At 43.6% G+C, this 22,555-nt stretch overlaps 1 protein-coding gene and 1 pseudogene across 2 annotated transcripts in view; one reads left to right on the forward strand and one right to left on the reverse strand.

Moving 5' to 3' along the window:
• Nucleotides 1–22,215, reverse strand: part of ARHGAP10 (Rho GTPase activating protein 10) — a 321,844-nt gene extending 299,629 nt beyond the window's left edge. Inside the window, exon 1 of the mRNA XM_082728962.1 lies at nucleotides 21,825–22,215. Coding sequence (XP_082585088.1) covers nucleotides 21,825–21,978 — 154 coding nt within the window. The 5' untranslated portion in view covers nucleotides 21,979–22,215. The remainder of the gene's footprint in view (nucleotides 1–21,824) is intronic.
• LOC309863770 (small ribosomal subunit protein eS4 pseudogene) lies at nucleotides 1,252–2,175 on the forward strand (annotated as a pseudogene). The gene has a single exon. The product of its transcript is annotated as a small ribosomal subunit protein eS4 pseudogene (transcript).
• Nucleotides 22,216–22,555: the final 340 nt, after the last annotated feature.

A 22,555-nucleotide genomic window follows, 5' to 3' on the forward strand; every position in this document is an offset into this window, starting at 1 on the left:
TGGGATCGAGCCCCCATCGGGCTCTCTGCTCAGCAGGAAGCCTGCTTCCTCCTCTCTCTCTGACTGCCTCTCTGCCTACTTGTGATCTCTGTCTGTCAAATAAATAAATAAAATATTAAAAAAAAAAAAAAAGAAGTGACAACAGAAAGTCAACCAAAAGAAATACCCTTCTGACAATAACCATGCTGAGCTTTCTCTGCATCCAGAGGCAGTTTGGAACGCTCGGAAGAATGGGCACGCTAGCCCAACTGTGCCCTAACTCCCCCTAGGTCTGACTTCACACTCCAAACATTTATCAACTGTAAACCAAAACTGCTTTTTCTTTTTTTTAGGATTTTATTTTCTTACTTGACAGAGATCACAAGTAGGCAGAGAGGCAGGTAGAGAGAGAGGGGGAAGCAGGCTCCCTGCTGAACAGAGAGCCCGATGTGGGACTCGATCCTAGGACCCTGAGATCATGACCTGAGTGGAAGAAAGAGGCTTAACCCATGGAGCCACCCAGGTGCCCCCAAAACAGCTTCCTAACCAGAAATACAGCAGCTTTTACCTCCTGAGCATTAGGATTTTCCTGTTTTCATAAGATACAAAGTACTCAGTGGGAATTTGCAGAAGAGCTGGGATCATAAATCGATCAAAGTTACACAAGAAACTTCTGCCTCACATCAGCGGCTCCGGAGCAGGACAGGAACTAAAGGGCCTGGATTCTCACATTATTATCTGTGTCTTCACTGGTGTCACCTAACCTCTCCAGAATTCAAGGACTTCCAACATCACAGGAGTCAGAAAGGCATTTACTCAAGCAAGTATTAATCCAAGACCTAAGAACCAGGTGTGGTGCTAGGCATTAGGAGAGGACCGCAAGGAGACAGAACCTTCAAAGGATCTAGAGTTTACTGGAATCTCGAATGTGAGCAGGGTGAGAGGCAAAGCTTTCAGAAATGTTCAGTCTTTATTAAGACCAGCAGTAGAAGACAAATGGAAACCCCCATCACAAACAATGTCACATCATCTTTATTCAATCCACTAATTTCTCTACTTTAATTTTTAAATGAAGCATCAGGAAGAAGGGCTTTCACACGTGTAAATTAAATTGCTAAGTCTCAAAATTTGCTCACTCTCATCCACATCTAAATTTTCTACATATATGAATATGACATGAGCATCATGAAAATAGTCTCAAAAGCAGAAAAAAAATCACCCTTTAAATATGACTTCCAAATTTACGTGTCCATAAATACTGCAAATAAATTTTTTAAATTACTACCATGGGGCTTTTCGTTCCTAGCGCAGCCATGGCTCGTGGTCCCAAGAAGCATCTGAGGCGTGTAGCAGCTCCAAAGCATTGGATGCTGGATAAACTGACTGGTGTGTTTGCTCCTCGCCCATCTACTGGTCCCCATAAGCTGAGAGAGTGTCTCCTTCTCATCATTTTCTTAAGGAACAGACTTAAGTATGCCCTAACAGGAGATGAAGTAAAGAAGATCTGTATGCAGCGTTTTATTAAGATTGATGGCAAGGTCCGAACTGATATAACATACCCTGCTGGTTTTATGGCTGTCATCAGCATGGACAAGACCGGAGAGAATTTCCGTCTGATCTATGATACCAAGGGTCGCTTTGCTGTTCATCGGATTACACTCGAGGAGGCCAAGTACAAGTTGTGCAAAGTGAGAAAGATCTTTGTGGGGACAAAAGGCATCCCCCATCTGGTGACTCACGATGCTCGCACCATCCGCTATCCTGATCCCCTCATCAAGGTCAATGACACCATTCAGATTGATTTGGAAACTGGAAAGATTACTGATTTCATCAAGTTTGACACTGGTAATCTGTGTATGGTGACTGGGGGTGCTAACCTGGGAAGAATTGGTGTGATCACCAACAGAGAGAGACACCCTGGTTCGTTTGATGTGGTTCACGTGAAAGACGCCAATGGCAACAGTTTTGCCACCCGACTCTCCAACATTTTTGTTATTGGCAAAGGCAACAAACCATGGATTTCTCTAACCCGTGGAAAGGGTATCCGCCTCACCATTGCTGAAGAGAGAGACAAGAGACTGGCGGCCAAACAGAGCAGTGGGTAGATGGTCCCTAGGTGACGTGATTGGAAGCCTTTATACCTAATTAAAGGTCATACAGCACGATAAAAAAAAAAAAAAAAAAAATTACTACCATGGGGCGCCTGGGTAGCTCAGTGGGTTGAGGCCTCTGCCTTCGGCTGGGGTCATGGTCCCAGGGTCCTGGGATCGAGCCCCCACCTCGGGCTCTCTGCTCGGCGGGGAGCCTGCTTCCCTTCCTCTCTCTCTGCCTGCCTCTCTGCCTACTTGTGATCTCTGCCTGTCAAATAAATAAATAAAATCTTTTAAAAAAAATAAAATTACTACCATGTAGGGCTCCTGGGTGGCTCCGTGGTTCAAGCCCCAAAGGTGGTGCTTCCCCCACCTTTCTCTCTGCCTGCCTCTCTGCCTACTTGCGATCACTCGCTCTCTCTGTCGAATAAATAAATAAAAAGCCTTTAAAAAAAAATTACTACCATGTAAATTCAACACTATAAATGAACTTCAAGAAACCAACAGAGAAGACAAAGCAGATAGCTAAAGGGGCCACCTGGAAGGGTTTGGCATTCCTTCCAGTTCTGTGGCACATGGTTAGAAGACCAGACTTTAATTCTAGCTTTTTATATGGAAACTGAAATTCGTTATACTCAAGATTTATTAAAAAGCCCCAAAATAGTTTTAAACTAACTACAATGTCTTCTTAATACTGTCTATGACTCTACACAAAATTCTTAAACTTCTGGGTAGCAAGTTCTTCCTGGATGAACTAGGAAAAAATCTACTTCAGTGTAAATGCATTCAAAATACATCACCAAAAAGAATGAAACTGCACCCAGAAAGAAAAGAAACGGTCATTGCTTGTAAAGGAAATAAGATGCCAATACAATTTGGGGCATTAAATAGCAATAAAAGTAAGCAAAGGTTCAAATTGGCATAAAGCATCCTTTTCACAAAACAAAGTATTTCTTTCTCTTTAAGGGAAGAACTCCTACAGGCCTGTCATGATAAGCCAGGGAAGCTGAAAATGGCAACAGTATCAGGCTGTCAGAACACATCAAACCCACACACCCTTAGGATCATTAACCATAACATTACTTTTAAAATTCTGCTTTGGTTAAAAGGCCAACAACATTAAGGTTTTTCACTTCTTCTAATACAAGCAGAACTGTATGGCCACTATTCCAGAACATCTGAAAATGACCTCCTTTCCCACGACTTTTAATAACTTGAAGTTACTATCACCTTCACAGAAATTTTTTAAATTTCCTGAAGTGTGCTTTGCAGACATAACCACACCACCCTGTGTCTTTACACAAGATAACACTGTAAATAAGTCTTGTGAAATACTATGTCAATGGCAATAACGCATGTTGTGAAAATTACAGGCTTCAGAGACAGTGTGTAAGTGGCAGGGACCACACAGCTTTCTGAGTAAGTGCTGTTGGGCAAGTAACTCAACCTATCTAAACTCAGGCTCCTAAGTTGCAAAATGGTATTCGCACTAAGAATGAGCGCACCAAATGAGACTAAGAGAAGTAAATGTTAATTCATGTGAGAGGCTTACATACTTATAAGTGCTAAAAATGAACAATAAATAAAAACATACTATCTGCTACTACCAGAACCACCAGTATTATCCTTACTCTTAGTAAGCTTCTATGTTTTAGGACATCTCAGTTATTTTTTTTTAAGATTTTATTTATTTATTTGACAGAGAGAGATCACAAGTAGGCAGAGAGGCAGGCAGAGAGAGAGAGAGGAGGAAGCAGACTCCCTGCTGAGCAGAGAGCCCGATGCAGGACTCGATCCCAGGACCCCGAGATCATGACCCGAGCCAAAGGCAGCGGCCCAACCCACCGAGCCACCCAGGCGCCCTGGACATCTCAGTTATTATTTTCTGACAGCTCAACTGATAATTATGAAGCAAATTAAAGCAAAATCTAGTATCTCCAACTTAAAACAAAAGTAACCTACTCACTGCTGTTTTAAGTTGAAGATATCTTATGTGCAACTTCATTTAAACAAATCCAACAAATAAAAATGGATACTCACATATACATCCCAAATATAGGCTGGGAGAGGACTATTCCTTTTAAAGAACTCATCACTGATTCCTCTTAAATAATAAACACAGTTTGGTGACATCTAAATTATGATTAGATTATATACACACACATAATGGAACCCACAGAGCTGATTATATATTAATTCCATTCCAACTTTCCTTCCTAATGTAAATTCTGAGTTTGGGTACACATTCAATAAACACATCACAGTCTGGCACGCCTCACTCTAAGGTGCCCTCCATCACCTTCCACAGGTCAAATCCTCACCGGTGCACTAGCTTCCATCAGGGAATCCACTCTCTCCCTGCTCCTTTCTATTTTGTTCTCACCGCATACATTAAACTGAGGAAGTACATTACTCAAAACTACACACTCAGCTTTAAAGCTTTTGAAATGAAAACTTCAAAGTCCCAAAACTTAAAGGTCTTTACAAAGTTGCCTCTTTGTTCTCTGGACAAAGAAGCACTTTTTAAACCCGTTTGTTCCATGATTGTCAAGATAAATCAGTACTGCAGACACCCATAGACAGGGCCAAAAGGCAGTGCACCGCCTTAAAGCCAACAAAAACTGTTAACTGTGGTTAAGTGATACATCCGGTTTCTGGATGTATGACTGCTCATCAACAATTTTGCATTGCCATATAAGCCCTTTAGACAGTAACAATTAAGACACAGCAGTCAATTCTCAAAGATTCCAGAGTTTACATCATAAATGTGCAATTTAACCATCACAATTCCCCTAAACTAGCAATGAAAATAGTCCAAGTAGGTCACTTACCTACTTTCAAATCTTTATTTTTTTTTAAGATTTTATTTATTTGACAGAGATCACAAGTAGGCAGAGAGGCAGGCAGGGGGTGGGGGGGACAGGCTCCCCACTGAGCAGAGAGCCCAATGTGGGGCTTGATCCCAGAACCCTGGGATCATGACCTGAGCCCAAGGCAGAGGCTTTAACCCACTGAGAAACCAGGCACACCTAAATATTTGCTTTAAAAACTATCCAGCATGCACAATAAAATGGAGACAAGGGAAATATTTCCAGGGACTATCAGACAATTCAGAAGAAAATAAACTTATTGGGACAAGTTTTCCAGTGGCTTACAGGATTATCTCAATTGATTTCAAACTTAAACTTAAGGTTGGCATACATACAAAAAGAAAGAAAAAACACCTGCTCTCATTTCTGTTCAAGAAAAGTTTTCTTTCCTTAAAAGGAAAAAAGAATGTAAAATTGCTCAATCTACTGTGTGAGATGAATTATACTCACAACATCAGTTCTTCTTAGCAATATTTTATTTCTCCAAAACTAAACGGAAGCACTATACCATGCAAGAAATTTCAATTAAGCCAGAAAATCACTATTTAATTTTTGAAATATTTTCCTGGGCTATCACAAATTAAAATGTTATAAATATTAGCTATGTTAGTCTAAGCTTTTTTCACAGTGATCAAAAAAAACGTGTCACAGTCACTCCGTATTTTAGAGGTAAATTACAGGAGGGCACAGACACTAACTGCCTCACTGTATCAACCACCTTAACCTTGTATCCAGGCAAGTCGCACTTGATTTCTATTCTCTCATCTCTCCTGCCCTTTTCAATTTTGGTTTAAAGGAATCAACCAAGCAATGGGAAAAACAGAAGGCAACCTTACTCTTTTTTTTTTTTTTTTTCTTATCATATATTTCCTTTTTTTTTTTTTTTTTTTAAGATTTTATTTACTTATTTGAGAAAGAGAGCTTGTACAAGCAGGGGGAACAGCAGCAGGCAGAAGAGGGAAAAATGGGCTCCCCACTGAGCAGGGAACCCAATGCTGGGCTCAATCCCAGGACTCTGAGATGGCAACTTCAACCAAAGGCAGGCACTTACTGACTAAGCCAACCAGGTGCCCAAAACTTTTTTTTTTTTTTTTTTTTTTTTAATTTACTTGAGAGAGAAAAAGAAAGCAGGGGGAGGGGCAGAGGGAGAGGGAGAGAATCCCAACTCTGTTGAGCACAGAGCCCAAAGCAGGGCTGGATCCTATGACCCTGAGATCATGACCTGAGCAGAAACCAAGAGGCAGATGCCTAACCATCTGAGCCACCCAGGTACCCAAGGGCAAACTTATTCTATCTTCTCACAGCCCTCTTTTGCCCCATGAAGCCCCTAGGCCCAGATCAAAATAAGTCTAGAAGTCACTTTCTTTTTTTTGACAGAGCGATCACAAGTAGGCAGAGAGGCAGGCAGAGAGAGAGGAAGAAGCAGGCTCCCCACTGAGCAGAGAGCCTGATGTGGGCTGGATCCCAGGACCCTGGGATCATGACCTGAGCCGAAGGCAAAGGCTTTAACCCACTGAGCCACACAGGTGTCCCCTAAAAGTCACCTTCAAAAATGTAAGTTCTCTTACATATTAGCTGTCTGCTCCTTTTCCAGCATTCTACAAATCCCTTTGCTATGAGCCTTAGCATTCTGGTAAAGCAATTACTTGCTGCCTGCTTCTTCACCCCAGTGGGGGCACAGAACTCAGCTGGCCCAAGTACACCATCTGCCGTGCTCAGTAGCGGGTCCAGGCTGGGCAAGTGACCCAGGACTGAAAGGGCCTTTAGGGAAGGCAACCACAGGTCCAGGTTTTCCCTGGGAAAATCCCAGTTTATCTCTGTTGCTCTGGCATCATTTTATTCTCAAAAGTGTTTTGTTAGACTATATGGTCAGTTCCTCAGCCACAGCACAATTAACTTAGAGCTGGGCCATTCTTTGATCCTGGGGGCGGTCCAGCGCATTGTGGGACACTCACCAGCACTCCGTCATTGGCCTCTACCTCCAGATGCTAGTAGCACCTCCTAATCAGGACAACCAAACATGTATCCAGGGGTGTCAAATTCATCCATTTGAGAACAAGTCCTCTAAGGAAAAGGAGTCACTGTTCTCTAAAATTCGCAGAGCAGTAAGAAAGATAGCCTTAAGCTATTACCACCATGCAAAGAGTGCCCATTTGAGGGTCAAGCCAACGGAGGGAAATGCCCGAGATATGAAGAGTGACCTGATGACACTGTTGGAACCCCTGGACTCAGGTGTACCCAAAGCAAGCCCCACTCCTCAGACTTCACTTATGTGAGCCCAGAAATCTCTTTTTTGCTTCAAGGATTTTAATTGGATTTCTCTCACTTGCAACTGAAAGAAATGAAAGAGGATATACAGCCTGTTTTATGTCAAAAATGTATGCTGTCAAGAAAGAAAAAGGGCTCCGGGGCTCCTGGCTGGCTCCGTGGGTTAAAGCCTCTGCTTTCAGCTCAGATAATGGTCCCAGGGTTCTGGGATTGAGCCCTGCATTGGGTTATCTGCTCAGCAGGGAGCCTGCTTCCCTCTCTCTGTCTGCCTACCTGTGATCTCTGTCTGTCAAATAAATAAATAAAATCTTTTTTAAAAAATTTTTTAAATAAAGAAAGAAATAAAAAGGGCTCATGGGGCGCCTGGTTGGTTCAGTCAGTTAAGTGTCTGACTTCAGCTCAGGTCATGATCTCAGGGTCCTAGGAATGAGCCCTGTATTGGGCACCCTGCTCAGCAAGGAGTCTGTTTCTCCCTCCCCCTCCCCCTCACTCTCACCCTCTGCCCCTTCCCCACTGTTCAAGCTCTCTCTGATAAATGTTTAAAAAAAAGAAGAAGAAGAAGAAAGAAAGAAAAAGAATTCAGATTAATTCTGAACCCTATCCTACACTTTCCACAAAAAGAGACCATGAACTCTAGTTCCAGGGACACAAGCAATGAACTTCTCCACTAAGGTCCTAGAGTCCCTCCCTTTGAAGAGCCTGAGAGCCTCCGCACCTCATCTCCAGGGGCAGAGTGTGTCTACACTCAGTGCAACCAGGCCTAAAGAAAGAGGGGTGCCATCTGCACATCACTGCATCTGAAAAGTCTATTTCTTCCAGAATCATTCCTAAACTTGTTAGAACCTAAGCAGATAGCTAGAAAAGAGGACAAAAAGATCTTTTTAGATTGCTGATAATTACATTTTAAACTCTTACAGGTTCTATTCCTCCTCCTTTCTTGGACAAAAAGGCAAAAATCTGAAGTCCTAGAGTCTCTTCCTAGACGATGCCAGATGCATTGTCTTCTCTGTAGGCATTTAAAGAGAACCAGCATGATTCCACAGAGATAAAACGGAAAAATCAGCAGTGTCACTCCGTGAAAAAAAAAGGTGATTTTATTTAATATGTGAAACACACACACACACACACACACAGAGTTTAAAGACTGAATAAAGTATTCAACTTTAAGTGCCATCAAAATAAAAAGTCTGGAATTGAGGCATTTGTTAATGTCAATGATGTTTATCCCGATGTCTTATCCCTACCTTTTCTCCCCATACACCTACCATTACCTTGTCTCAGTTTAATGTCTAGATTCCACCCACCCACCCACCCCCATTTCAAATAGACTATGAAATGAAAGTCTTATAAGTCATGTATTATTTATTAACCAGAAAAAGAATGTGGTGGAGGAGAAATTAAACCACAATTAACTACCAGAAACTATCTTGTCCTCCACCTCACAGAGAAAATAAATCTACTGGTAATAATTTCTTTTAAGTCTTCAACAAATCAATAAATTTATGTGAGCCTGCATCCATCTTTTCCACGCCTTCCGGTATTGAAGTAGATGAAGGGTGTGGTCCTGCCTTCACCTGGGCTCTGAATCCCATTTTCTATAGGCAGAAGTAGGTTGTAGTCTGGAATACTCCCTGAATCTTCAGTCTCTCCTCTCTGCTGGATTTCACCCTCCGCATGTTCAAATCTCACTCATTAACCAAGAGTTTGGGAGAGCTATCCATACTACAGGCTCCTTATTTCCCTTACACCCTTCCTCTCAACCCTCTATGTCAGAGTCTCACCCCTGCTGTGACATAAACTAATCTCCCAGTTACTGCCAATGTCACTGTCCTTTTTTGTTTCCCCAGGATAACATACAGGGTCATATTAGTTTCAGGTGTACAATATAGTGATTCAACACTTCCACACATTACTCACTGTTCTTCAGGACAAATGTATTCTTAATCTCTGTCACCTATGTCCCCCCATCCTCCTACCCACCTCCCCTCTGGTAACCATCAGTCTGCTCTCAATGGCTGAGAGTCTTTTTGTTTGACCAATGACACTGCCTTAATGCAATGTCACCTGTACTGCTGGTACTGGTTCTCCTTGTAAAATGACCTTTTCGCCTCCCTCCTACCTTCTGCGTGACATGTGCAACCCTCGCCAGATTTTCCATCTCCTCCCTTCCCCTACCCCATTGCTACTGCTCTCAAATCTTCTCAAGCTCTTCTTCTACCCACCCTTTAAAAAGTTGTATTCCTGGGGTGCCTGGCGGGGCTTAGTCGGTTAAGCGTCGGCCTTCCGCTCAGGTCCTGGAATTCTGGATCTAGCCCCACGTCCAGCTCTCTGCTTAGTAGGGAGTCTTCTCCCTCTCCCTCTCCCCCACCACCACCCAACTCCCGCTTGTGATCTCTCTCCTTTGCTCTTTCTCTCTCTCTCTCTCTCTCTTTCTCTCTCATTTACTCTCTCAAATCAATACAATATTTTAAAAAATTAAATTAAAAAAAAAAAGAGTCATATTCCCCAGGATTTGCCCAGCCTCCCTGCCTTCTCACTTTACGTTCCTTCTCCGGGCAGGTTTGCTACTGTTACACGGTGTCCTTTCCTATCTATACACTGTTTCTCCAGAATCTTTACCTTCAGCTTTAGGCCCTATTCCTGAAATACATACTTATAAAAGAAGCAAACTACTGAATGTGTCTACTGGATAGCTGAGAAGCATCTCAGTCTCAACATAACCAATCCAAAAATGTCTCCTCTCTCCCACAAAACCTGTTCCTCTAGCTGGACTACCTCAGTGAATAGCACCCAACTGCCCAGGGCAGGAACAGAGGAATCACCCTGGGTGCATCCTTCCTCAACCCCCGCACCCAATCACCCACCACAGCCTGCAGCCTCTGTATTCTCCTCCTCGAGAATCTGCCTCTTTTGCTACCAAAGTCTCTGCCCTAGAGGAGCAACCTCCCATCCTCCAGGTCGTCTTTCCTCAAATTCACTCTCACAACCACTGCCTGTCGGACAAACTTCTCAAATGCAATTCTGAGATTGCCAATCCCCTACTGGAAATGTTTCCATCACTTCCTCCTGTGCTTCAAATGAAGTGTGAAGACCTCCTTAACATCTTCAGCAGGCCCTTCCCAACCCTGCACCTGTCCAATCTGCAGCCCCATTGTTCTCACTGTGCTCCTGCCCCACTCCCAGCCCACCGGTGGTGCTGCTCCACCAACCATGTAGCCCACGATCTCTCTGGCCTCCAGTCCTCTTGCATGCATTTGACCATGCTTAAAGAACCCTTCTTCCCTCTCCTCAGCATGGAAAGCTCCTAGCCTCCCTGAGGCCTCAGCTTAGAAGTTGCTACTCTCTTGAAGTCTTGACTCCCTAAATAGTCCTAACTAGGGACAGAGCATCCCAATCTTACTCAACAGAGTGACAAGACTTAATTAATCTTGCATCTTCCCCACTAGAACTCTGACTTCTGAACAGATACACAAGGTCTTTATTCACTGCTAAACCTCTAGCAACTTGCCCACAATAGGTGGGGTTTAATGACTTCGGATGACACTTTGTCCCCTCTGTCATAAATGAGGTTATTATAGTGATGACAGTGAATAGATTTTTAATTTTTTTTTCCTATGCTTAGCAAACACATTCAGGGGTCATTATGAATCAGTTTTCTAAGTGCTTTGGAAATAATTAACTAATCTAATTCTAGCAACATTTAGGGAGATAAAACACTACCCACATTCTACAGAAGAGAAAATCAAGGCACAAAGGAGTTAAACAAGTTGCCCAAGATCACATAGTAAATCTGATATCAAAGACCATGCTCTTCAATATTTTTGTTATGCTGCCTTTGACCTGCATTTCACAAAAGAAAAACAAAACTATCTGTCACAGTGACAGAAGTCCTATCTGCCAGATTCTCCAATAAAAGTAATGACATGTCAACGACACTCCACTCCCTTGTACTTCTTTGGCTTGTCCCCAGAACTTTCAAGCAAAGAGCTTAGTAATCCACTGTATTTCAACAGGCTATTACAGCTGGTTTCTTCTATTTCATAAACGTGGGGCCTATATTCAGCCCTATACTTCAAAATACTGTTAGCCTGAAAGAGAAAGGAAAATGTATTCATAGACTATTTCTACCATCTCTACCGGTAAAGCCACAACTATCTCCAAGTACAAACAAAGGAAGTCAGAATGGTGCTCTTTTGATGACAGCTCCTACAGGGACCAGACACAGTTCTGAGATCCTTTACTATGGAATACTAGGATTAAATAATGCCACCCCATCAGACAGAGTTCCTACTATCTCCACTTTACTAATAACGAAACAGAAACTGAGATGGGATGCCTGGTTAAGTGTCTGCCTTTGACTCGGGTCATGATCCCAGGGCCCTGGGATCAAGCCCCACATCAGGCTCCCTGCTCAGTGGGGAGTCTGCTTCTCCTTCTGCCACTCTCCCCCTGCTTGTGCTCTCTTACTCTCTCTCTCTCTGATGAATAAATAAGATCTTTAAAAGGGGGGGGGGGGGAGTGAGGCACTGAGGGTTTAAGTAATTTGCCCAAAGTCTCATTCGTCCAAAGTCTACCAGTCTACACTACTAAGAAGTAGGGGAGCCAACTTTACAGTTAGAGATAAACATATTCATCTTTTTAGAGAGTATTAAACATCCTGTATTCAGACCTGAAGTGACCTTACTCTGGCTAAATGGATTTCCTCCAGCCACACACCTCACCAGGACTCGCTCGCTCCCAGACAGTGGCAGAACACACACCTTGATACCCAAGGGCAGACAGTGCCAATGGGTGAACAAGCCAACAAGGAAGGAAAAATCACACTCACCATTGAAATATCAAGTGGCACAGGATTAACATCTTCCTCAGGAAACACAGGGAGGAAATTCTAGTTCAACCAGGGAGGCAGGTCTCCAGCAGGAGGAACAGGGGTGTGATACTGGTAGAGCTTAGGACTTAGAGATGCCTGCCCTTAGAATGTAAAGTGTCCTGGGTTTTTCAGCATGTGTGTGTTTGTTTAAAAAAAAAGGGCTGTCGAGTCTTCCTCATCACAAAAGTATCCCCTTGGCAAGTCTACAAATTATGTATATTATTATGATAATCAAATAAAGCAGGCTGTGGTTCTCGTTGCTTTGAGGGCTATCACAAAATACCAACCAATCCCTGCCTAAAAATCACGTTCCTCTGACCTAACTAGACTGACAGTTACCAGAGGTCTTACTGCACACTGTGTTTACGAATATAAATCTTTTTTTTCCTCCAGATACCAATATCCGGTCTGATTTCAAGGAAGTAAAATGGCCTTAAATTTTGTTTGTGATTCAGACCAGTGACTGAAACTTAAACTGGTTTGCTCCGATTATCCAGACTAAGCTGATAATGTATCAAAAAGAAATTTTACCCAAGGACTTCAAAATTCATGGGCACATTGTTTGCAGATTATTGTCAAAGCCAGAGTTTTAAAATTTATAAAATTAATTACAATAAGGCTTTCATGCTGCATAAATTCTCTAATAAGTTGCCTGGCAATCAAAAAATGCATGAATATATGACACATCATAGAACATCTTATACTTTTATATAACATCTACAAAACATCAATTAACAAAGTCTTCTGAAACAGTTTGGAGGAAAAAGAGGTTGAACTAAATGAAATAGAGCTACGCATGTATCCACACGGGTAAATCTCACAAATATGAAATTGAGGGGAAAAAAGAAGTTGCACATATAGTATCAGAACCATTATATAAGGTCTAAAAACGTGCTATTATCTAAGAATTCGTACATATATATTAAAATGTCTAGAAAAAATAAACACCAGATCTGAGATAGCTGCTACTGTTTAGGAAGAAGGACAGGTTGCTACTGGGGAGAGGCAGAGAGTAAGCTTTTTTTCTAAACTAAGATGTAAATACAGAAATGTTTATTCTGAGATTCTTTACACACACACACAGAGTATAGTTTTAACGAGTTAAGAATAGAGCTATTTCCGTATGTTTCTCCACTAACATTTACAACCACTTGTATCTTAATGAAAAAACATGTTACTTGAAAGACAATTTATACAGTGTGCTTTCAATGAGTTAAGAACACAGCTATTCCTATATGCTTCTGCACATGTTTACAAAAACTTGCATCTTAATGAAACAAGATGTTAGCTGAAGGACACAATTACACACACTGTAGTTATTATGAGAGTCTCTGTATTTTCTTATATTTCTAAACTATCTCATAATTTTGGTAAGCAAAAAAGCCTAATGCCAAAATAGAAGAACAAAATGAAAATGTATTCTACTAAAGTATGGGAGAAGGAATGGGAAGCAAAGGAAGGAGGAGGGAGTGGAGATTAAGAGACAGAGACCGATGGGAAGGAAATGATACTGTTCTAAGGAAAGATTTGAATGTAATTGATTCTAAATCAACCAATATCTGAATGCCTATACTTACTATACAAACTAGAAGCCACTTTTATTCATGATAATCATCCCAGGAGGCCTGAAATTGTGTCAATCGTGGTCCTTGTGCGGAGCTAATAACAACAGTCTCCCCACTGGATCATGAAATAGACACACATTCCAGATAACCAAGATTTATCATAATAACTTCCCTTAACACAAGACCGCAGTTACACCCCTTTATGGGGCCAGCTAAGGATTGTGGTTAAGGCTTTCAGAGTCAGACAAAAGTGGGTTCACATTCCAGCTCCTCCACTGACAAACTGTGTGATTTGAACAAGCTTTCACACTGTACCTACTCACTGCCGCATACAGTCAGCAATCACTCAAAGCATAATTTACGGTAACCTAACACACTACTCAGTGTTTTTATATCCTTCAAAATTCTTGCTTATGACCCAAGAAATAAACAAAATCATAAGGTGATAAATAGCTATTAGAGTCACAAACTCCTAACAGCCTCTTTGGGAATTTGTTGAGGAGACTTTGAGGATTCTTGCATAGAGAATGAATAGGATTACCTAACAGGTCCTCAGTACAGCCCTCTTAGAGAGGACTCTGACTCCCTTTTTCTCATTGTGAATTTCTCATTGTGAATTTCCAATAGACACAAACACTGTCCATTACTTGTTAGCGTTTCCTGCAGATGAAACACTAACATTATTAGTATCCTCTAAAAGTATCACTATAACTGTTAAGTCTCCTCATTGATGTCACCATCTCAGTACCTTGAACATAGCTCTGTCACCTTCAACTCCTCCTTATCAGTCCTCTAGCTGCTGACTGCTTGAGCCTCACATGCAGGGGTTCATGAGATCTACAGCAGCCTCACTGACACCCTCTCCATCTTCAAATCCTTATGAATTGGAAATAAATTCTGAAGAATATTTTTCCAAGATACCATTTAGCTTTGATTCATCAACTTATTCTCCAGATTTTTCAGTATCCTGCACTACATTCAAACGTTGGAAGCCTTCCCAGAGTTTGACAAATTTGGGTCTCTTTTTGGTCACTGCTAATAAGGATATGAACCCATATGGTCTTAGGGGTAATAAGCACCAAAAGGTTACATACTAGTCACTAGGCCAAGCAGCCATTCTTCAGACAAGAAAAGGACCTTGATATTAAAACATATGCCTGCAATTTAGATAATACATCGTAAGTGTTAACATTTCACATCCGAATGTTGATTCTAAATGCTTTACACGTATTAACTCCTTTAATCCGATGAGCAACCCTATACAGTGGATAGAGACAACATAGAGAAAAGCTAAGTAACTTGACCAGGACCCCACTGCCAGGGAGTGGTCGAGGTAGGATAAGGACCCAGAAAGACCAGTACCCTCAACCTGTGCTCTTAATCTTCTAAACTGTACTGTATCATCGGCTACTTTAAAACACATAAATGCCCTCCTGACTTTCCCTCTGCCAAAAGTCAATAATACTCCCTGGTCCCCACCAAAATAACTAACCAGAAGGGAGGTGGTCAGAAGACGCCCACCAAATGGGAGGGCAGGGAAAAGGCAATATGTTAGTAAGACATGGAGAACATTGGATGACTAGCCCATAAAACATTCTAAATGAACATGGCTGGCCAGTGGAGAGCTCTAAACAGAAACTATTCTATAAGGGCACCTGGGTGGCTCATTTGGTTAAGCGTCTGTCTTCGACTCAGGTCATGCTCTCAGGGTCCTGGGATCAAGTCCTATATCAGGCTCTCCGCTCAGTGGGGAACCTGATTCTCCCTCTTCCCCGCCCCCCTGCTTCTGCCTCTCCCCCTGCTTGTTCTCTCTCTAGTAAATAAATAAATAAATAATAAAATCTTAAAAAAAAAAAAAAAAACTATTCTCTATAGAGTCAAGGACTACCTGTAGTGAGTAAAGTATATGAAGCTTTAAAGCCTGGGTCCACATCCTAGCTCCAGTCTGAGAGTTTTTCTACAGCAAGTCTGCATTCACCCTGGAGACTGGCCGACCTTACTAAAACCCCAACTGAGAGTTGAAGACTTATCCAGCAGGTGCGCTGAACTGTTGGTGAGTTCTTTCTGACAAAAATACATGAGTATTCTTTACCATTCAGGGAAAAATTATATTCATAATTTGTCAACTTTTTAAGTAACATTTCATTTCTATACCTCCCTAAATTCCACTCAATAGCAGCATCAGCATGAAATTTACAATTATACTCCTTCAATTACACTCCATCAAAACTGGGGTATGAAAAAAAAAAAAACTGGGGTATGAAGTAGCAAAAAACAAAATTCAAACTGGCTTAGGTCATTTAACAACATATCCAGAGCTGGGCTTTTGACATAGAACAATCTGTGGCTCCCACAATGATGTCAAAAACCCAGATACACTTACCTCTTTGATCCACAGTCCTTACCTTGGCTCCACTCATCGGTCCCAAGATGGTGGTAGCGCTCCAGGCAACACAACCAGATATCACAGAAGAGTAAAGAACCTTTTCAGCTTTTTTTTTTTTTTTAAGATTTTATTTATTTATTTTACAGAGAGAGACACAGTGAGAGAGGGAACACAAGCAGGAGGAGTGGCAGAGGGTGAAGCAGGCTTCCCACTGATCAGGGAGCCTGATGTGGGGCTCGATCCCAGGACACTGGGATCATGACCCGAGATGAAGGCAGAGATACTTAACAACTGAGCCACCCAGGAGCCCCTTGGCTTTTTTTTTTTTTTCCCCTTAAGATTTATAGATTTGAGAGAAAGAGAGAGAGAACACGAGTAGGAGAGGGAGAGGGAGAATCTCAAGCAGATTCCCAGCTAAGCACAGAGCCTGACACGGGGCTTGATCCCACAACCCTGAGATCATGACCTGCGCCAAAACCAAGAGTCAGACGCTCAACCAACACTGCCACCCAAGCACCCCAAAAGCCATTTTTATGAGTCTCCTCACAAAAAAGGATATCTTTTCCAAAGTCTCCAGCAGCCTTCCTATCATGTCTCACTGGCCAGAACTGAGAAATAGCCTCATTCTTAAACCAGTCACCAGTCCAGAAAATAAGTTCACCATAACTGAGTTAGAGTTCTGCGACTCTTAACCCTGACCACATGTTTTCATAGCCACCCAGGTGATTCTAAAGATCAGCTGGGCCTGAAAAACTGAGTTGAACTAATTGGAATTACCTGCAATCACCTTTCCCTGTGTCTCCTGAGAAAAGGTATAGACACCTGAACAAAATTCAGATAGAGAAGAATAATGCTGGCTGGGCAAACAATAGAGTTTACACAACCCCTCCATATGTGTGTCTGCAAAACACTTTCACACCATTTTATTTAATCCTCAAACTGGGCTTTCACCATTTTACAAATAAGGAAACTGAGGCTCAAGTTGGCAAAGTGAAATTCTTTTAAGTCTTCCAAACTTCTATATATTCCAATTCAATAGCAACTTGGGAAATTTCCCCTAAAGGGGATTATCGTGTGAACAATTTCTCTGAAACATTTAACATAAAGAAAGCAAAAAGGAACTTTTATGTTGTCCTAAAGAAAGCAAGGCAAAAATCAAGAAAATATTAAAGGAAATAGCAAAGCAAAGATTAAAATACCAAGGCTTTAAAAAAGTACTAAAACCAAGACTTGAAAGACTCCAATCCTAGGATTGGACGCCTCTAACACCCTTCTCCGTATCTGTGCTAAAAGCAGGCTCACTTATCAAGGGCTCTCCAGCTTAACACACATCAAGAGAGCTAGACAATCTAAGCTTACTAAAGAACATTTTATATAACTGTATAAGTGTTTAATAACTGTAAGGACTATTTGCTTTAAAAAAAATTTTTCCCTCTGAAAACAGAACAAATTCTCTCAAGACTGCCTAAAGTAAAATTTGTGAGAAAAGCATATATGGTCTATTTCTGTTCCTGGCAAATAAGCTAAACATTTCTATGAATCATAAGCATCTGAAACTATACAGACAGCACATGAAAGGCTTACAAAAGGAAAGACTATATTAAAAGAGGACACTGGTTATTCTAGGAAAGGAAAGGCGTGAAAAAGAAAAAAGACTAAAAAATCAATTTAAACAAAGACTCCATTGAACTGAGTGAATGATCTCCAAATGTACCACATAAATCAGTGATCCCAGACTTCTCAGTAGCTCCCGCCTACCCCCACTGTTATGTCCACCCTACACACAGATGTCAAATCCTGTCTCAAAATCAACTCTTTCCCATTATGTCAGCCTTCTGCTGACAAACCTCAGTGATTCTCCACAGGATAAAGTCCACATTCCTCACCTCGGTTTTATGACCCTCCATAATCTGAAACTGACCTCTCCCTACACCTCATTCCTAGCTGGTCTCCTCATGGTCCTTAAGCACTGTGGTGTTCCGGTTTCTTCTCAGCTGTTTTCAATCTGACAAGTTCTACAAGGTTCTATTCCTTCCTTAAAACAAGTGCCCAAATTGCCAGTCACATGTCTTTATTCTAACCTACAACAAACTCTTGTTTCTGGCAAAGTTAGAATACTTGCTCGTCATTATATTTTTAAACTTTTATTTATTTTTAACATTTATTTATGGGGTGCCTGTGTGGCTCAGGTCATGATCTCAGGGTCCTGGGATCAAGCCCAAAGTCCAGCTCCCTGCTCAGGAGGAAGCCTGCTTCTCCCTCTCCCGCTCCCCCTACTTGTGCTCTCTCTCTCCCCCTCTCTTGCTCTGTCAAATAAATAAATAAAATATTTATTTTTTTTAAAGATTTTATTTATTTATTTGACAGAGAGAAATTACAAGTACACTGAGAGGCAGGCAGAGAGAGAGAGAGAAGGAAGCAGGCTCCCCGCTGAGCAGAGAGCCCGATGCGGGACTCGATCCCAAGACCCTGAGATCATGACCTGAGCCGAAGGCAGCAGCTTAACCCACTGAGCCACCCAGGCGCCCCTAAATAAAATATAGAAAGAAAGAAAGAAAGAAAGAAAGAAAGAAAGAAAGAAAGAAAGAAAGAAAGAAAGAAAGAAAGAAAGAAAGAAAGAAAGATAGATAGATATTTGCTTATTTGAAAGAGAGAGCATGCGCATGCGGTGGGGGAGAGGAGGTGGGAAGAGAAGGAGAGAATCTCCAGCAGACTCTGTGCTGAGAGCGGAGCTCAACAGGGGGCTCAATCCCAGGACCCTGAGCCCAAGCCAAGAGTCGGTCACTTAACGACTGAGCCACCCAGGCATCCCTTAACCTTTTAATATGTGTGTGTCTGGGTATCCTTTGTTTCTTTAAGAAATTAGCACAATGCTACAGGAGTTCAAACACATTCCCTAAATTGGGCCAATTCAACTACATGATGATAAACTCAAGGACAAGGGTTTCTGGCTTATTACCTCTTTGTATCTCAATCCCAATATTTAATGAATCATAGATGCTAAATATTTGCTGATTGCTGCATCACTGAACTTAGCAGTCAGCCTTCAGGTCCCACAGAGCCACCTCCAATTTCTTTAAATATTTATGGAATACTCAAAACATCATGACATCAAAACTACATAAAGCCAACAAGTATTTAGTGCATGCAGGAGACATCTTACAGGGCAATTAAAAACAAATCACTTAAACTCACAATTCTGAAAATGCACCAAATGCCATTTATGCACAACGGAATATAAGACACCTGAAAATATAATCAGTCTGACCCAGGTGATTGTTGTTCTTTCTGCAGCTCCTCTCCCCACCTCACATCCTTCCTTGACTTCTTGACTCGAAGATGTTAGATAGAAAGGTTAACTGGTCAACTGGTTAGGCAAATGACTGACCTACACTGCAATTTCCAAACACTGCATAACGTTACCAGTACCTCTAAGAAGTAGGACAAGAGAAACCGAACACAAAATAATTAAGTGACCTGTTCAGCTGTCATGTGGCCAGGCCCTAACCAACAGGAAAGGTGAATTAAACACAGGTGTCCTGACTTTAGTCAGGTGCTCATAGTCTTTGATATGAACTAGAACTACACTTTGAGGAGAAAGTTGGGCAAATGCAGGGTCTTCCTAACTGGCCTAAAGCATATAAGCTAAGGCTATATTTTTGTTGTCTTCTGGGAAGGACTTCAAGTTAATCAAAGAAAAAAGATACTTTTGGGTTGCTCTCTTTTTTTTTTTTTTTTAAGATTTTATTTACTTATTTGACAGACAGAGATCACAAGTAGGCAGAGAGGCAGGTAGAGAGAGAGGGGGAAGCAAGCTCCCTGCTGAGCAGAGAGCCAGACTCAGGGCTCAATACCAGGACCCTGGGATCATGACCTGAGCCGAAGGCAGAGGCTTAACCCACTGAGCCACCCAGGTGCCCCCTTGGGTTGCTCTCTTAATAATGATTATAAATTATGTTTCTTATGGTAAAGGACAAGAATCAAAAGGAGTAAGACAGCAGTTGACACATTCAAGAAAGTCTACATTCTGGGGAGGAAGGCTGACAGCTGGCCCCCCAGATGCACCAGCTGCTGCTGGAACACCAGGCATGTGTCCTGTTGGCAGAAGAGCTTACATGCAGTCACATAAATAGCTTTCTACCAGTGGCCAAACTAGCTTTGCCATCTGCCTCTCCCCATACCAAAGGCTCCCTCCTTATCATCCTAACTCCAGAGGGAGCTGCTACAGCCAGTAAGAGAGAAGGAACACTCCCCCGGCCAGTGACACTGGTTAACACCAAGTACAGAGGAAGGAGACCTCTCCCTCATGTTCTCAGGGGCGCTTACATGTACACACACACACACACACAAACTGCCTTTCTCATTCCTGCCTACATATTTATAACCCCTCCCTACCTCCTACCCAACACACATACCTAATGCCAAGACACTGGACAGCCATCAACCAAATAAGCCCACTTGTCACATATCCCAAACAAAGTGATTCCCGATCCTCATTTTGCATCACCAACAAGGTCACAGAACATCATCCGGACATCATCCAGAGCAATGACTTGCTTCCAGAACTACAGGGATGGCTCACTAAATTCTTCCCATTAAAACTTATTTCAACTCATTCATTAAATGAATATTTACTGTTCCAGGCACTGTGCTGGGTTCTTGAGACGGTTTTATTCAGCATATTTTAATCTTCCTTGATACAAAATGGTGGTAGAGGGGAGAGTGATAGGGAGTATTTTTCCTAGAGGTGATGTCTGCAAACAAGTGTACAAGAGACTAACTCCCAAAGCTGGGAATTACTGAACTGAGAAACTAGAAAAGTGGTAGAGACCCTAACAACACAGATTTGTGAGGCTGGGTACTGCCCTGTCCGTCGTCTGCTGTCAGAGGACACTCAGAGGCATCATCAAAGGGTTATGGACCACAGGTGTGCTCAGGCCGCCCAGCTCCTCACTGGAGCTAAGGCTCCCCGCCCCACCCACCCCCCCCCCCACACACCCATCCAGCAGCATCACCAATTTGGTGTTTCAGCAAAAATTTTAGACCTTCTCCTAGACTACCCTCAGATACAGATGTTATCTATTGAGATCTATTTCCTCGGTGGCCACTTCCTAGTTTTTCAAAAAGCAAGAAAAGAGCCAGGGAGGAAGGCATCAAGCCCGACGTGGGTGGAATTCCCTAGTTGCAGGCAACGCTGGCTCCGGCCAAAGGGTAGGCTGCCTGCTCGCCCTTTCAAGTCCCAATCTTTGAACCCTCCCCAGCGCAGGAGGGAAAGAATGTGCGGAAAGCAGCACAACGCCAGGTGAACTTTCTGGTTTAGCACAGTGGAGGATCCGGGCCGAAACTATCCGAAAACATCAGAAAATGATAGGGTAAGGGTGCAGTTGAAGGGACTTTTGAGTAAATCACGCAGCAGGTTTTCAAAGAATCCCCAGGAAAGTCCTCTGGAGAGGTCACGAGGCAAAACGAGTGAAACTGAGCTTTAGGGCGCAATCCCACCTGACCTCGGGCGGGTGGGGCGGGGAACTGCAGGCACCGAGGGGTACCCGGCTGCAAGCGGCGCTCTCCCACGCACAGCTCCTGCCTCTGGCTGCTGCTAAAGCACTAGGGGCGGGAAAGGGGACTGGCCACCCGCTGCCTGGGGAGCCCGGCAGGATAAAGCCCGGGGCCTCCCAGTCCCCAGTCTCCTGTTCCGCGGCCGGCTGACCCCGGGCACGCGACTGCCCGTCTCCCTCCCGCAGAGGCTCCTCCCGGCCTCGCCGCTCCGCAGCCTGCCCGCGCCCACGTCCCTCTTACTTTTGGTCGCTGCGATGAGGTTCTTCCCGTCCTTGATGAGCTCTTTTATGAACTTGTTGGTCCTCTCGAGCTCCGCTTCATGGGCGCGGATCCTCTCCCTGAACCACGGGCTGTCCAGGTAGCAGTCGCTGAACTCCAAGGGCTGCAGCCCCATGACTGCCGCGGTCCGCCGCCCGCCCGCCGCGCACTACGGCCGGAGCCGGGCTGCTGAGCCGTGGCCAGGTGCGGGACGCGCGGGCAGGAAGTCCCGGAGAGGCGCGCGGCCCCGGGCGAGCGAGGCACGGACGTGTCCCTCGGAGCTGAGCCTGGCCGCCGAGGCGAGCGAGAACCGCGGCGCCCCAATCCCGGCAGCCCCCGCCGAGCCCCAGGCGCCCGCGGCCCCGCCCAGCCCGGCCCCCGCGCCGCACACCCTCCCCGAGGCGCGAGCCGGCCCGCCCCGGGCGCCTCCCCGGCCCGCCCCGCGCCCCCGCCCCCTCTCGCCCCCTTCTTTATCCTCCGCCTTCCTTCTTCCTCCCTCCCTCCCTGCCTTTCCCTTCCCCAGCACACTCTTCTCCTCTTCCCCCTGCGCAGTTGCCCCTCCTCTTCCTTCCGAGCCTCACTCGGTCTAGAATTTCGTCCCGCGGCTCTCCTCCACCCCCGGGGCGCGTGCCCCTCCCCTTTCACCCGCTCCCTTCTTGGGGTGACTCAAAGTCAGCTCCGCGAGGCCGGGAAGTCGACGGGGAAGGGGCGTC

The sequence above is a fragment of the Mustela nivalis genome (assembly GCF_964662115.1).
Source record: "Mustela nivalis genome assembly, chromosome: 4".
NCBI classification, from domain to species: Eukaryota; Metazoa; Chordata; class Mammalia; order Carnivora; family Mustelidae; genus Mustela; species Mustela nivalis.